The sequence below is a fragment of the Lynx canadensis genome, chromosome A2 (assembly GCF_007474595.2).
Source record: "Lynx canadensis isolate LIC74 chromosome A2, mLynCan4.pri.v2, whole genome shotgun sequence".
In the NCBI taxonomy this organism is placed as follows: domain Eukaryota; kingdom Metazoa; phylum Chordata; class Mammalia; order Carnivora; family Felidae; genus Lynx; species Lynx canadensis.
The window spans coordinates 98,514,256-98,531,641 of record NC_044304.2 but is presented as its reverse complement, the minus strand read 5'-3'; the positions used below and the strand labels follow the sequence as shown (position 1 = coordinate 98,531,641).

General features: G+C 39.1%; 1 protein-coding gene across 2 annotated transcripts in view; it reads right to left on the bottom strand.

Annotated features, from left to right (window-relative positions):
- DYNC1I1 (dynein cytoplasmic 1 intermediate chain 1) overlaps positions 1 to 17,386 on the bottom strand; it is a 313,529-nt gene that overhangs the window by 120,050 nt on the left and 176,093 nt on the right. For both annotated transcript variants that reach the window (XM_030307990.1, XM_030307991.1), the window contains one exon: positions 6,087 to 6,176. In XM_030307990.1, coding sequence (XP_030163850.1) covers positions 6,087 to 6,176 — 90 coding nt within the window. The remainder of the gene's footprint in view (positions 1 to 6,086; positions 6,177 to 17,386) is intronic.

The window sequence follows — 17,386 nt, the reverse complement described above, 5'->3', positions numbered from 1 at the left end:
CAGTGTCGAGTTCCTAGAGGAGTCTCTCACCCACAGTCTTGCCCAAGACTTCCGCTACCATCCCCATAACCATTTCTACCTGGCCACTGGCTCAGAAAACCATGTAGGTGCAGTCAGTGGTAGCAGGTTTTATGCAACTTTTATTTGTTTCAATTACTAGCACCCCGAAGCCATTGTCCTGTGAAATCTGAACTGTCTGGAAGCCCTCCTGTAGACCCAAGGATCTCAAGCCTTTGATGTTCATAGTGTCTTCCCCCTTCCCACCTCCCCATCCCTGACCCAGACCACAATGCAGGGCATCTGGCAGGTCTCCAGAATCTGTATATTTACAAGAAACTGGAATTATTATACTGCAGTTGGTTCACACCTTGAAAAATGCTCTCCGGACAATACTATAACGAAACATGATTCACCTACTAGAACAGACAATCATTTCACAAAACAGTTTACCCTGCAGTTTCTAGTAGCCCTGCATATAGTTAGATACATTTCTTTGCTGCTGAAGCCTCCAGGGCCCTTAATATGCCAATGTGTATTGGGACTCTCCAGGAACCTCCATCAATACCTGCTGAGCAGAGTTGCCCACACACTAGTTTGTGAAACGGTGAAACTGGCAATGCGTGGCTGTCAATAACAAGGACTCTACAAAACCAACCTGGAATCCAACATTGACTCTGCCCTTTGCTAACTTTGATTTTTTAATCAATTAAAGCTCTCGGAGTAGCAGTTTTATCTATAAAATGAGGTAATGATACCAAAACTTTAAGTCAAGCATTCAGTAACTGGTAATTGAGTAGTAATTTATTAGTCTACTTTCTAAAACTCCCATAAATGAGGCATTTGGATTTTTCACTCTTATGTAAGTTCAAGAAAATAGTAAAACTACTAAATGTAACCAGGCAAAAGGAAAAAAAAAAAAAACCCAAAAACTTTAGGTTCATGTTGTTTCAATAGTACTGTCACATAAATAAATAAACTTCACTAAACAAGGATACTATAGGGTCAAGAAGAATGTCTTATTCTAAAAGCCCATGTTCATATCTTAGTTACTATTGATGTATGACTTGAGACCCATCTGAAATTAAGCAGAGAAATGGTCATTTGTTTCTCCTTATCCTTTTTAAAAATAATATTAAAAGTATATAACCTACTCTCTGTTTATCTTTTTGAGTTACTTCTATTTCACCTGTATCTTTCCTTACAGGTCTATTACCTTGAATAAAAAGTAGTATCTGTGTAATTTTCTGTAATTTTTTCTTCCCTGTAGCTTATTGTCACTTTGATCTCAGCTTTCAAGACATACAACTTCTTCTCTAAGAGAAACATAAATGGCTGATCAAAGTGTATTTGCAGAGGCCAAGTTCAGGTAGGTGAAGCAGTAACCTCTCCAGATATTATGTTTGACAATACAATATTTGGCTTGAAATTAAATTGCTACTGAAGCAAAACAAAGGATATATTTTATATTAAGCTTTGATGTCTAACAGGGATCAAATGACATGACTTGTTAGCATAAAATAATAAGATGCATGTACAGACAAGTACTTTTTGAAAGTCATAAACAATATTCAACTTAGGAATTAAATAGGGCTATAGTTATTTTTGATAAAAAATCCCAAACCTCCCATATTTAAAAATCTTTAAATTGATAAGTGTTGTTGCAATGTAATGAAAACATAATGGAGTATCCAGGAACCGCAACCAAAAGCTGTATTCAGAGATAAACCTCTCCAGACATCATATTTCATGAAAGAAAATTGGTTGATTAATGGAATCCGCAAGGTTCAAACTACAAGCACAAACAATTAGAATCAGAATTGTATTACTCCAGGGTAGACCCCAAATTCTCCCTGATATATCTGTTTCTGTAGCTTTTCCCTATCCCTGACCCCTAACGAATTATTTTCAACATGTTCACTGCATAAAAAGGTATTAATTAATGTAATAGCAAAAGACATATGAGAGCAAAATATATAATTTTTGGCATTGACAATCATTGGTTTTTCTTATTAAGTTAAGCAGAGCTATTATAGCAGGTTTGTTGTTTGTTTTTGCAACACAAAACGTAGAGTATTTCTGCCAAGAGTTAAAAATATTTTATGCATGTAAAGTGGCCTTTTTTTCCTTAAAAAAAGAGAGATTCTTTATGAAAAGTCGAACACATAGATAAAACTAACATATGATCCAAATGGAAAGACAGTTTTCATACTTGCCAAAATTTACCTGAACAGTTATATTTAGCTTGAATAACAGCTGTGAAGACAATGTACTGAATTCATGAAATCTGAAGTTTAGAAGATGGGCTAAGTCTATGACTTCGTGGTTGCAAGATTAAAATCTAGTATACGTTTTATTTTAGTGTCTTCTTTTTTTTATAATAAAAATGTTAATTTCTCTTAGTTTTGTAGATGAAAATATTTGTATATGTGTCTTTATGATGATTCTATCCTATTTGGTATGTTTTCTTTAGTTTTTTTTTTATTGACGTTAATAGGTATTTTTCCATTTATTTCTTTAATTTACTCTATTTACTATATATCATATTTTTTGGTTTCAGGCTTGGGGGATTTTTTTCTCTGTAAATCTATAAAATTCATAATGAAATTCACAATTTATATTGAGTACTTTACAATCTTTCCTTGAGTTCAAGAGCTATTTTACAAAAATATTCATTTCAGAAATGTCTTGTTTAAAAGATACAGCTTTGAGTTTCAGTATGAAAAATTAAATCTTTTAAATATTCTTCAAGAATATATGTAAAAGACAAAAAATAAAGAAGTAAATTCCCACATAGCTTAAATATTAAACCCAATTAAATAAGGACAGTGGCTCTTAAGGGATTTTACTGTGAGATCATTGCATAAATATGAGCAAGAAAACCAAACCAAGCTAATAAAGAAGGATATCCTCCTCTGAAGTTAATGTGAGGTTTATGAGTTAATGTGCATTTACAAGAGCTAGGTCTGATTCTGTTGTTTTAAATCTCTAAACATGAAGATCCCTGAACACTTACATATAGAAATTTCCTAAAATTTGATTAAAAGCTAACATGTACCTGCTGTTTTCTCTACTCCATTGTGGAAAAATGGAGTGAAAACAGTAAAATATCAAACCCTTATTTCTTTACTGCTTAGTGCATTTTGATATCATATGGGCAAAAATGTCAAAAGCTAGTGAGCACTGTTTTTTTTTTCCCATCTCCTGTTCACCGTTTTTTTTTTTTTTTTAACTCCAAAAAAAGGCTAGATTTCTCAAAAATGTGCTCCCTGGTTTGAAACCGTGGATGTCAAGTTTCAGCCCAGAGCAAATTTTTATGGCTGAGTAATAAATCCCTGAAACTCAAGGTTCGTAAGGGAAGTGCTGACACAGCCCTAACTACTATGCAGCCGTGTGAATGGCGCCACGATTATATCTGCTAGAGATTCTTTAAAAAGTTTGCAAAATACTGTCTTGCTTAAAAAAAAAAAAAAAAAGCCAGAGAGAGTCTGATGCCAACATAAACATGCTTTTAACCCATTATGTGCTAATTTGCAGAAAAGCCATTAATAGAGAAAAAGGCACACAGAGCAGCAGTACAGGAAATGTACTTCAAACTCCTTTTTGACTTTTAACAGGACTTTAATCAATTCCATGAAGCATGAGTAACAGTTAAAACTGGAGGGTGTTTTTGCTCAGAACTTAAGAAGGGGGTTGCAGTGCTTTGCCAGAGAAGACAATTTGGGGATTGGGGTGGGGGTGGGAGGGAATCTGTGCCAAGACACACACAAGACACCTTGGCTCCTTATCACCCAGAATAGCTTAAGGATGTTTTGCAATAGGAAAAACCTTTTATTTGTTTATTTTAATAAGTCCTGACTTGGTTTGTCTCTTGCTATACCTGTGTTAAAAAAAAGTTCTTACAATTTGAGGTAAAATCTCTCCAATCAAATGCATTTAGACCCTCTCAGAAAAAATAACTCTCATGCCTTCTGTGGATGCCACTGTTAAAGATGCTGAATCTATTCCCTGCCTTTAGTCGTAGCCCAGAACTTGACAGTAATCAAAATCATTCAATGCCTGAGCAGGCTGAAGTGAGTACATATGATCAATGTGTACCCATTCCTATAAAAGTCCCCAGCGACAACGGTGTGCCACATACTATGCTGGAGCCACAGGCATCTTTAATTTTTTTCTTTATTTCAGAGAGAGAGAAAGAGAGAGAGCGTGAGTGGGGAAGAGGGGCAAAGGGAGAGAGGTAGAGGACCTTAAGCAGGCTCTATGCTCAGCACAGAGCCTGGCGCAGGGCTGGACCCCACCACCTCTGGGATTATGACCTGAGTCGAAATCAAAAGTCAGATGTTCCACCGACTGAGCCACCCAGGTGCCCATCACAGGCATCTTTAAAATTTAAAAATCAAATGAACTTATTTTTTTTTAATTTTTTAATGTTTATTTATTTTTTGAGAGAGAGAGAGAGTTTGAGCAGGGGAGGGGCAGAGAGAGAGAGGGAGACACAGAATCCGAAGCAGGCTCCAGTCTCCGAGCTGTCAGCACAGAGCCCAATGTGGGGCTCGAACTCACAAGCTGTGAGATCATGACCTGAGCCAAAGTCAGACGCTTAACTGACTGAGCCACCCAGGCGCCCCTCAAATGAACTTCTAATGAAACTTCTGTTGGTCTATATTTGGGACTTAGCAGGGAATATGGAAGTATCTTTTAATTTTTTAATAATGTATATTTATTTTTGAAAGAGAGAGACAGACTGCAAGTGGGGCAGGGGGAGACACAGAATCTGAAACAGGGTCGAGGCTCCCAGCTGTCAGCATGGAGCCCAACATGGGGCTCAAACCCACAAATCACAAGATCATGACCAAAGTCTGATGCTTAACCGACTGAGCCACCCAGGCGCCCCTGGAAAAATCTTTTAAATCTGCACTCTGTGTTCAGACATACTTCGTTTGTCAGTAAGAATGACGATTTCAAAATTCTTTTATCTCCATGGGCTAAGAATTTCACAGGGATACAAAATTAGATTTTTAAGGATAGAGCACCCGGAGGATTGATTGCCTTCCCTTTTCTTTTTTCTTTCTTTTGACACCCAGTGCTATGTCAGGATGATACCATCATGATAAAAGGTATAGTGTCAACGGCAAATCCTGCTCATGCACTTCTACAATGTGTGTCCTTGGGTAAGTTTTTAGACCTCTCTCTTCCTGGTTCTCCATCTATAAGGTAAGAATAATAATAGTATCTGCTTCAAAAGGATGTTCTGAGATGTAGATAATACCTGTAAAGGGCACAGGAGAAAGCTGAGTACACGGGAAGCCCTTAATAAATGCTCATCATTATTATCACTGAAACATGGAAAGTTTCGCTCTTCATACAGGCAGAGCTATGGAAGCACACTTTGAACAGTAGAGTTAATAGTAATGATCATTGCTAATATTTCTGTGTAGATCACATGAATAAACTTCAGAATTTATTAACAAAATAATTATATCTGCTTCTTCCCTTTACTATTATCATTCAGAATGTCCGATGCGGTGCACTAGGTAACATGACAATTGATAACAATTATCTTATGTTTTCACTCTTTAGTAATAATTTTACTGAATTGTGACTGGACTTATTGCTGGAATTGTGGCTAGCTTGCATTTTATTTACTTCTTTCTCTCGCACATGAGAAAGTGGCAGAGAAAGAGGGAAAGAGGGAGAGAGAGAGGGAGGGAGAGAGACAGAGAGAGAGAGAGAGAGAGAGAGAGAGGGAGAGAGAGAGAGAATCCTAAACAGGCTCCAGACTCAGCACAAAGCCTGATGCAGGGCTCAATCTCATGACCATGAGATCATGACCTGAGCTGAAATCAAGAGTCAGATGCTTAACCCACTGAATCACCCAGGCACCCCTCTATTTTATTTACTTCTATCAGTCAAAAAATAGATGACTCTTGCTTTGGGGATTACAGTTTATGGTGCTAAGTGTAATGTGCTGAAAACCTTCCACATAGGGAGTATGCCTTTAATTTTTACTTACCAGGATAGCCCCTAAGTTGGTAAAAAAAAACAACAATAACAATAAATTGATGACTAATTTACCTCCCATACCATACCTTCTTTCACCTCCTGTTTTTGGTCTTGGTTTTCCAGTTCTGAATCATGGCCAACTTTAGGTTCCACCATTTCCTCATCTTCCTCATCCTCTAGAAGAAAGAAAGAGAAAAATGCATTATTTTCTTTCCTTCAAATCAAAGCCTTTGGTTGATGGTGGGAGGTAGGGCCAAAGGGTAAAGTTCCAATCATTTAGGGCAACTTCTAAGTAAATCAGTCCTCAATGAATGCCCAAGATATATGTTCATGAATATATGAATAAATTATCTCCAAAAGGGGCCTCTTTGAAAGTCCCCCAAGCTGCTGAGAAAACCACCCGAGTCGGCACCTGCTAACATCCATCTCCAGGCCCTCACCACATGGGATGTCTTGGAATTGCCTCCCTGACCTCTGAAGCTTCTTCAGAGATGACCCAGGAACAGATCTCAAAATGTTTCCACCTGGGGCACATTCTCCACAGGGAACACCTGCTGTACAGACGACTCATTTCCAATTTAATTCTCACCAAATTAATTTGTTTTTGACCTACAGGAAAGGGTTAAATACAGGTCTGACCCCAGGTCAAATGCCATTGGCAAGTAAACAACCAGGGGGTAGAGTCCCAAAAGTCACTGCCATTGGCCTGGGAGAAAGCAACCAACCTGAAATCGCATTTACACATTCAGAGCAGCTCATGCATTAATGTGAATTTAATGAGCACCAACAAATGGACCCAGTCTGCTACCACTGCCAGATGTTATAGTGCCCTTCCTGCCCTATGCAAATGTGTGCTCGTTCTGTCTGCTCTCAACCTGCCTTTCTTAGAGGCCCCTTTCATTATAGAGTGCTTGAAATCATCAGCCACAAAGTAGAAGATGTAGGGGGGAGTCAAGGTGTCACAAGAAAATCCAGTGTAGAGAAATAAAATAATACAAAAAATTAAAACTTGCTTTCACAGTTTAAAAAATATATTGTCTTCTCTCTTAAGTATAATATTCACTGTAGGTTATTTATTTCATTGGTTCAGATGGAATTTAAAAGAAATGACTTCACTTCCTCCCCTGCCCCTACATTCATTCATATATTCATTCATCCATCAAATATTTACAGACTTTCTGTAAGATCTCAAGCTCTATGGATAGTCTCATTTCCATCATAATAAATCCTGAGATTTACATCAACTAAAAATTTCAGCCCCAACCACTTAGGGAATGCATTACAAATGCATACCTAAATGCCCAAATAAATATCTGTAGCCTGAAAAGCAACTCCAAAAGTCTGACTACATTAAGCAAGTGATCTGGGGAAGAAATATCAACTTTAAAAATTTGAACATATAAAGTGTAGCATTGCAATTTAGATATTAAAAAATTTTTAATGTAAATTTTCATTGAAATACAATACTCTAAGTGCATATGTATATACTGTGGAACCAACCTCATTACTTTATAACCACACTATAAACATATCAGAAAGAACGTAGAACACTTTTAAGGAAAATGGTCATTTATTAGTAACACATTTATTATCAGTACATTATTTCTAATACATACCTAAGAGGTAAAGAGTTGCACTTGGAATTTTGAAAAGAACACTGAGTTACTCTGATTTTTAGACAAATAAACCCTTAAAGTGTTAAGTTATAAGAAGCACATTTAAGTCCTTATCCATATATAAAGATATTACTGCTATCTACCCATTAACAACCTGCTTGAAAAGTCGTGAACCTGCACATCATGTATACTGATCCAAAGACCTGACACAAAACCTTAGGAGATACTAGCCTCCTCTACTGGTAAACCTGGGATGGAGAGGCAATCTTCAAAAGTCCACTAATCTGCTAGTAAGTGGCTCTATTTCTGAACCTTCTAGAGACATTTATTACTTTTTTTAAAGTTTTAAAAAATTTATTTAAATTCAAGTTAGTTAACATACAGTGTAGTCTTGGTTGCAGAAGTAGAACCCAGTGATTCATCACTTACATATAACACCCCGTGTCCATCCCAGCAAGTGCCCTCCTTAATGCCCATCACACATTTGTCTCATCCCCCCATCCTCCTCCCCTCCAGCAACCCTTTTTGCTCTCTGTGTTGAAGAGTAGAGACATTTCTTTAAACTTACTGGATTTAGCAGCAATGCCCTGACACTTACAAAATGCAAGTAAATACAACAAAAACAAAACTGATAGGGGATGCATTATGAATTGAGTCCTGTTTTGCCCTGCCCCCAACCAAATATTTGTATGTTGAGGTTCTAACGCTTAGGATCTCAGAATGTGACTTTATTTGAAAATAGGATCATTGCAGATATATTTAGTTAAGATGAGATCAGACTGGAGTAGGTGGGCACCTAATCCAATATTATAAAAAGGAGAAATTTAGACATGGGCACACATAGGGAGAATGCCAGGGGAAGCTGAAAAAGACTGGGGTGATGTTTCTACCAGCTAAAGAATGCCAAAGATTGTTAGCACACAACCAGAAACTAGGGAAAAGGCACAGAACAGATTTTTCCTCACAGCCGTCGGAAGGAACCAACCATGTCAACACCTTGATCTCAGAATCACCTGGCCTCCAAAACTGAGACATTCCATTTCTATTGCTTAAACCACCCAGAATTGTAGTACTTTGTAATAGCAGCCTGAGCAAACTAATACAGCCAGTAGAGTGCCCTGCTTTCTATGACCCTATAAGGTAGTGGAAGAGATACAGGACATATACCATAATAACACCTAAGGCAAGGATGTAAAATCTAATTTATTTACCAGAACTTGGTACCATCAGTCTAATAGATGAAGAGATAGATTAATCTCCCCCAAAGAAACTCACAACCACATCAAATTTTCAAGTTTTGTCTGGTTCTGCCTGTTTTCAGATCTACGATCTGTAGCCATCAGGCATACTGCCTCCTTCGTCAGAGCATGATGTGAAATAGAAAGGCCTTGTGGAAAGGCCTAAAGTAGAAGCTCAGTTGCAGTGTAAGGACAGGCTTGGAGAGGCTCTTCGAGGTGGATATGGCGTGGCCTCCATAAGAATCGCTCTTCTGCTTCTAAGAGGCAAGTACGCACAAGGCTCAGCTGAGGAGAAGTTAGGTTTCACATTCTGGACAGCTATATATGATGGGCTGTCTTATTTATTAAGGATACATATGCTGCATCCACATTCTATTCACATTCTCATGTTGGAATCCACTGCCCTGAGACCAGACTGTCAATGCCTACCACAAAGCATTAGTTCCTCTGGCTGAACAGATTCACAAGTTGGGCAGGGATCAGCACATCAAAGGAAGTAATTGATCTGGGTCTGAGCCTGGAGTCAACATCTTGCCAGCCCCTTGATTTTACATAATTCATAGAGACTCTTGGAGGCCCTGTTTCTTCATCTGCTGAATTGGGATAATAATCCTTTCCTAAAATCCAGTGTTGTTGTAAGAATAACCAAATTAAATAATTGATCTGAACTTTCTTTTTAAACCAAGAGAGTTGGGGATACCTGTACACAGAAACCTCCAAACAAATGTTGCATTAGCTTGCATATCAACCAAACTTTTATTGAGCACTTACTATGTACCAGGTGCTGGGAATATGAGAAGGAATAAGACAGACAAAAAAAATCCCTGTGCTCATGGAGCTTCATTTGAGGTAGGGGAGAAAAACAACAAACAAATAAACAAAATATATATTATATCTGATAAATGTTGTGGGGGAAATAGAAAGCCAGAAAGGGAGACTGGGCATGCTGGTAAGGGGAGGAAGAGTTGAAATTTAAAATAGAGTCATCAGAAAAGGCCACACTGAGGTGACATTTGAGCAAAAAGTTCAAGGAGTCAAGGGAGTGAGCCGTGTGAAGATCTTAGAGAAGACCAGTAACAACAGATTCTTCCATCTTATTCTGTGGACCCAGGGGTTTAATGGGTCACGGTTTAAATTAATTTATTATCAGTTCCGTTGACTATAGAAAATAGCTGTGCTTTCATTAGAGCCATCTGTTTGTACATTCCCATCTTCTAGGTCTTAAAATGAAGTCGGTTTCCCCAAATGACTCGGGTTAGTATCACATTGTATCAAATTCTTGGGGCACCTGAGTGGCTCAGTTAAGCAAAGAACTCTTGATTCCAGCTCTGCACTGACAGCATGGAGCCTGCTTGAGATTCTCTCTCTCTCTCTCTCTCTCTCTCTCTGTCTCTGCTCCTCCCCCATTCATATACTTTCTCTCTCTCAAAAGTAAGTAAATAAACATTTAAAAAATAGTACCAAATTCTCATCTTTCACAGCTATAAAGGTCTTTATTTTCAACATTAGTTCCTGGAAGAGTCAAAATGCAACATTGTGATGGAAAGTGTTCTATAAGGGCTTGGCTCTAAAAAGGGCTAGGTTTGTGATAGCAATGTGTAGGTTTATACACAAAGTATGCAGGAAAATCACAGGTTATCTAATTATTTAAATAGAAAATTCTTCCCCAGAGAACGTTTTTGATGAATGTAAGAAAACCAAATACTTACAGTGTTTATAATACGTGCAAAGTCCTACAATGAAATACTGTGAATAATAGAAAAACAAATAAAAAAAATAATATCTGACCTTTTAAAGTGGTTAAAAACCAGTTGCAGGCATTAATTTTTTAGTGGCCACAGAATTCTTTGTCTTTCAGCCTTTTAAAGACACAAAGCAAGCGTTTCAGTGGATTTGTTAAGGAAATAAAACACAAGAGACTGGTTCGTCTCTCTGCATACTGATATGTTTGCCTTGCTCAGCAAAGAGAGTGTATTTTTCTTTAAGACTCTGGTTTCCTTTCTGGTGCAATTGGAATTACTTCTGTTGAAACCATTTTCAAAACAGTTAAATAACTTTAAAGAAAAGGATTTATGTAGACCCGCTACAGACCACTGATATATGAGTTGTGCCACTAGTTCATACCCGGTTACATTTCCTCTGAGATTGGAGGGGAAAAAAATTACCACCCATGTATGGTTTCCTGTACCAGGTCCACACAAGAAATTAAACTAGTGTAGGCAGAAGTTAATTACCTGTCAGCCCAAGGGGCTAATTTCAAACAATGGCATCTTTTAGGCACTTTATTTTATTTAGCACCCAAATTCTGCTGTCCCCGGTCGCTGCATGCATTCCTTTAAAGTTGGGGAGATCTTTGGTAACCACTGTCCTTCTCCTGAAGATATCCTAAAGGTCTAAGAACGAACACTTGCATGTTCAGCGGCAACCACACATAACACACTTAGCACAAGGCCTGACCCTCTGTGTGAGCTCTGGAAGGGTTGTCTGCTCTACCCACCTGCGTTTCAGAGTGAAGTCAAGGTTGTCCATCTAAACGTGCTGCGGTCCTTTAATTGTTGATCTGCTCTGATGGCCTCAGAGTTGAGACTTTGGAAGGGGAGTGCCGGGGAATGTCTGTCACTGTTTGGCAATACAGTGTGAAAACTCCTTTCTGCCCGGGGGTATCCCTCTTGTAGTACTGGTATATTGGTAACATGTTGAGTCCCTGCTTTCTTCTCCTGAAGCCCAAGGGGAGACATCTTCCTGCTCCCCAGCTCCTACTGACCAGAACAGAGGCAGGATCCAAGCGATAGTCAGACTGGATGTTCCTAACTGGGCCTTTGTCTTTGCAGCCAGGAGGCAAAACCAAGGGAATAGTAAGGATTAATTTTTGGCAGCATGCCGTAGTAGCAGCAACACCCGACATCCTGGCCAGATTGTTCCAGAGGTCCACAGTCTGGGTTCCCTTGGTCTCTGCTCCTTTTTAAGCCTGTTCCTTCTGCCTCCTGTTGATCCTGTGAGCACCAGATTTCCTTCCAATAAATCTCACCAGGGGTGATGTCAACACCAGATTTCCTTCCAATAAATCCCACTGGACTTAGTGCCTGCTGCTTGCAACCAGAACCCTGAGCAACACAGGGCGGCCCTCTGTGAAGAGAAGGGCTTGTTTTTACAAGGTCAATGGGTTCTCACTTTCCTCTGCTCTCTCAGGGACTGCAAAACCCCAGGATAAGAGGGTCTGAGTGCCCAGCCCTCACCTTCCTGCCCAGCTTCTGGCTTTTCATGAGGGGGCTCTGGCCCCTCCATGTAAGACCGTTGAGTCTGGTCAGGTGGAGGAAGGCTGCAGGGAGCAGAATGGGTCATTTCACTCTACCCTTCTCGATTCCAAAGGGCATCTTGCTGTTACCAAAGGGGAAGGCACAACGCAATATCACATGACTATGAATCCAACAGGCTAATGACTCTAGATGCACAATTACTTTATGTACCGCTTAGAAAACAGATTACTGCTAATTAAGCTATAACACATCATGAATTCTAACATGAAAAATTGTGAATGCTGGAATTGATAAAATAATTTGTGGCTTAGAAATGAAGAGAAACTAGCTTCCCAAAGATAAAAGGGATGGCAAGGACACAGAGTCAAGTCCAAATCAAGCTTATTGGTATACGACTATCAGTGAACAGATTTGGAGATACAAGGCACATTTGTTTTAAAAGATATATTGCTTTCAACTTAAGAACAAATGCCCTAGCCACTTAATATATAATTCTATGCATAAATATTTCAGAGGATAACTGTTTTAAAAACATATTTAAAATTTTTCAATAGAAAAGCAGCCTGGAGCCTGCTTCGGATTCTGTGTCTCCCTCCCTCCCTCCCTCTCTCTCTCTCTCTTTCCCTCTCTCTCTCTCTCCCTGCCCCTTCCCCACTTGCACTCTGTCTCTCTCTCTCAAAAATAAACAAACATTAAAAATTAAAAAAAAGAAAAACAAAGAAAAATAGAAAAATTAGGATTTATTTTTCAATTTAAAGCATAATTCACTCTAAGGAAGGTATTCTTTGCAGGTCTGTGCTTTGCTTCATCTTTTCTCATATCAAGTCCACTCTGGATAATACTTACACCCATGTCTTCCATCATCACCTGCAAACTGAAACCTTTCTAGACTCCAGATTCTGTATTGCACATTCCAACATGAATGTACCACAGGCATTTCACATTTGACATGTTCAAATCAGAACTCCTGCCTTCTCCCGAGACCTGCTCCTTTGATTACATTCTCTTTCCTGCCCTGTGGTACCATCATTCACATGGCTTCACAGTTGGACACCAGAATATATATCACCCTTCAATTTCTCTTGGGCACCGGGACCTGTAAGAAGGGGTCTCTAAGTCCTGTCAATTCCTCACTACCAGTTTTGTTCTGTATTTCTACTAGTTTTATTTATTTTTTTATTATTTAAAAAACACATCTATGTATACTTTCTACACCAAAACAACAACAATGACAAAATTCCACCAAACCAAAAACAAACAACAAAACCAAAACTCTATAACTCCCTAAAAATGTTAGGGTAAAATCCCATAACTCCTTGTCTTTTCCACCTCATCTTCCATTCTGAACAATGCACAACCACCCGATGTCCCAGTAGGTTCATGCCTCAAAAGCACTGCATGTAATTTTTTTGTGTCTGTGTTGGTCTTCCCTTCAATATCCAGGAGTTAATTATAACTAGCCTTTGGTGATACAATTCCAGAGCTTTAACACTTCCTCCCAACAAGATTTGTTGACCCCTTTCATTGTTCCACCACCCCACCTTGTACCTTGTATATATCTCTATGACAACACATCTCAGACCACTTAAAATTAAGTTTATTCATCTATCTCCACAACCAGATGAAAAGTCCCCAAAGACCTACTCTTGTTAGTATCATCAATGTCAAGTACTGAGACTAACAAAATCAAGACAGGTGCTTGATCTGGAAAGATAGTTATGAATCACATCATATAGGACCTTGCATGACAGAGCAAGTTTGACTTCTTTCTAGAGATGAGTATCCCCCTTTTAATAAACACAAATCTCATGTAGTCCATATTATTTAAAATTTCAAAGGGAATTCAAGGCACTGGTAATGCCAAATATGGCTTTTGAAACCTCACTTATCTCCTTGCCAGTCAGCCCTTTACGCACATTCTAATATATTTAAGAGGTGGCTTGACTCTTGATGAAAACTATTCTTCCCAACCTTTCTTACAGAGAACCAGAGGCTTTTAAAAACACAAGAGAGAAAGTCTGATTTTGTTTAAGATTATGGAGGCAAGATGGAGGGTGGAGGAAATTGGGAAAGCCTGGAATAAGGGAGACAGTGAGAAGGTAAACTATAGCTGTAGTCCAAGCAACAGACGATGAGAACTTGACCTAAGATGGTTCAGTTGCCAATGGGCATGATGAATTGGACTGAATTTAGACATATGTTTATACAACAGACAGTGAGGGCTCTCGTACAGAACTCATTCAAGTCACCCTATCCTTGGACCAACTTTGTGTACAGTTAGCCAACTTTGCCAGGAGTCCAAAGAGAGCCACCCTCCCGATATGTATTACGGCGGCCAAAATAAAGTATAACGTGCACCACTGAATGCTTACACAAACCAAGGTGAGCGCCTCTGTGCTTTAAAAATATGCAGGAAAGACATATTTTGTGGGATTTTCAGTAAGCACTTTGTTAAATATACTACATGGTAATATTTAAAAAACCTTCACTTTCTGGTCTAGAAAAATCTGGCCAGAGTAAAGAAAACATACATTTCTCATCATACAGAGCGCTCCTGTTAACACTCTAGGCCACATCAGTTCTCTCCTAAGGCTCTAACATGACAGTACTTGGAAAGTGTACTTCCTGGTGGAATGACACCCAAGGCATTGCAAATGGGAGGAAATGAAAGAATATGTTCAAAACGAGAAAGGAAGCCAGAGAATAGTACTTTTTAGCAGCTGTTTCTGAAACTTGTAACTGTGCTGATATATAATACGTGTGTGGTAAATATGTGTTGAATTAAGCTGACACAGGTTAGCCAGCTCTCATGGAAGGGCAGAGACCAGGAAGAGAACAATGCCCTTCTCAGAGATGTCCAGGCAGGAGTTCATGGATAACTTTAGCACTTGATGTTTGGGTATGGGAAGGCTTGATTGATCTGTATTTCCACAAATTTTCCTGCTTAAAAACCTTTAATGGCTCCCTATTGCTTAAATTAGCTCAGCATTTAAGGCTCATCCCCGTTTGACCCCAATTTAATTCTCCAATGTTGCTCAAAGCATAATAGTTCTTGACTCCATGTGTATGAAATAGGCCAAGTTTGTTGTCAGTAACCACCCTCCATCCTACCCCTCTTTAGTCTTGTATATATTTCAGGCCCCCTGTCTCTCAAGCTTTCTCAGGAAGTCATGGAGTCTGCAACCACAGAGGAGAGCAGTTGGATGAACTAATTCACACCAATGGATTAGAGAATGACAACCCAAATAAATTAATCTCCAAAGGCAAACTACAACTTTCACAGGACTTGGGAAGAAGAAAGATTTTGAAAGAGCAGAGCCAACCCTCAAATCAGTCCCCTATTTTACATTCTTGGAGGCAGAACCATCCATTGCACAACTACAGAAAGCAGCATTCCTATCGTGCTCTATGTGAATATGTGAATAGGGCTTCCTGGAGTTACATAGAGCATAGACTCTGTGTCTATCCTTAACAGTCTTATTTGTATAGATGTCTACACACACATACACACACACACACTCACACACACACACACACACACACACACACACAATCTGGGCAATAATTCAAAACACTTTTAAATGTAGTTCTTGGCTGCTTGGAAAGAAAGAAGCTCTAGTTTCTCCTGTTCAGACTTAAGTCTCTTTTGCTGCCTACTTTTGAATTTGGATAATCCTATACCCTATTCCTTGTTTCCTCTACCATTTTTCCAAATGTGCAAATATGTACTTGCTCCTAGTGGGAGTGCTGTTTGTGAAATGAAAACTGGGCTCCCAGGGAAAGAGATGCCATCATATTTACTTTCAACAGCAAGTATAGATATGTCCCAGAGGAGGGTGAAGCTCAAGGTCTCCAGGTGCTCAAATGGTTATTGTGTTATGTTAACTGGTAAAAACAGAGGAAAATAAGTAGAAGCCTTTTAGAAACATTATGTTGCCTGTAAATAAATTGTTCATAACAAGAAAGTGCTACCTTCCATCTCTAAGAATTGTCAACTCTATTAACGTCAGAACAATCACATCAATCATGGCGCATGTAGATCATCCACTGTTGCATGTCCTCTGGTATTCTTTTTATTCATAGGATCAAATCTTGTTAGTTCTATCTCTTGGTATCTCTTACCTCTTATCTCTTTCTCCATGCCTAGCCGTGCTACAAACAGCATTGTCGGATTAACCCTATTAAACAGAACTCTGTTCATATAAATGTCCTTGTGAAAGCTGTGATGGGTCCCAACACATGCAGAACAAAAGCTGGATTCTTGGTCACATCTTCAAGTCTTCTGTGGCCTGGCCCCAGCATGTGCTTCCTGCCTGAATTTCCTCTACTGACACTATGGCTGCTGCACAAACTTCCACATTCCATCTACCCTTTGGTTCATGCTTCTCCCTCAGCTAGACTCTCTCCTTCCCTTCCTTTTACAAAATATGAGCCTAATAATGTGTCAGGCACTATTCCAGGTGCTGGAGACACAGCAGTGAACAAAACTTCATGCTTCCGTGGAGTGTGCATTCTAGGAGATAACGGAGAAGATAAGCAAGTCAAGTATGTGGTAGGTTGGGGAGTTTCAAGTGCTGAAGAGACAAAGCAAAGCAGGGAAAGGAGGCAGAAGTGGTAGGCATCACAATCTTTACACAGGTAGCTTGAGAGGTCCTTGCCGAGAGATCCCATTTGAAAAAAAACCCAAGGAACTGAGGGATCAAGCCTTGTGGATACCTGGGGAAAGCATTCTAAGTAGAGGAAACAAAAGCTCAAGGGCAGGATTTCGCCTGGAGTGCTCAAGCCCTCAAATGCCTTCACATCTTGCCCACATGTAAAATCCAGCTGTACTTCAAGATCCGATTCAAATGACCCCCAGTTCCCAAATCTCTCCCATTCTCCCTCATTTGGAGGGATTTCTTCTTCATTTAAGGCTTCAAAGCACTTCATCTGGGTCTCTTTTAACTACTTTTTTTTTTCATCTAAAGAATTATTATGTTTAAGATGACAGCATTTATCATTCTCCACTTTACGTATTTATTTTAAGTAGAATACCCCTGTACTTTCATGAGTTTACTTCTCCAACTGACAGTCTCCATTTCTTGGGAGTAGGATGCATTAATTACTCATATTTATTTATCCCAGGATGATTGTTAAGTATTTTTTACTGTTTTAAATGTTAGTAATATCACTTCTCCAGTAGTTCCAGTAGTAGATTTTCTGAGGGGTTTCTCATTAATTTAGCTGGATCCCAAATCTCCTCATTCGATTTCAAATTCTAAGGTTCTTTTCCTTG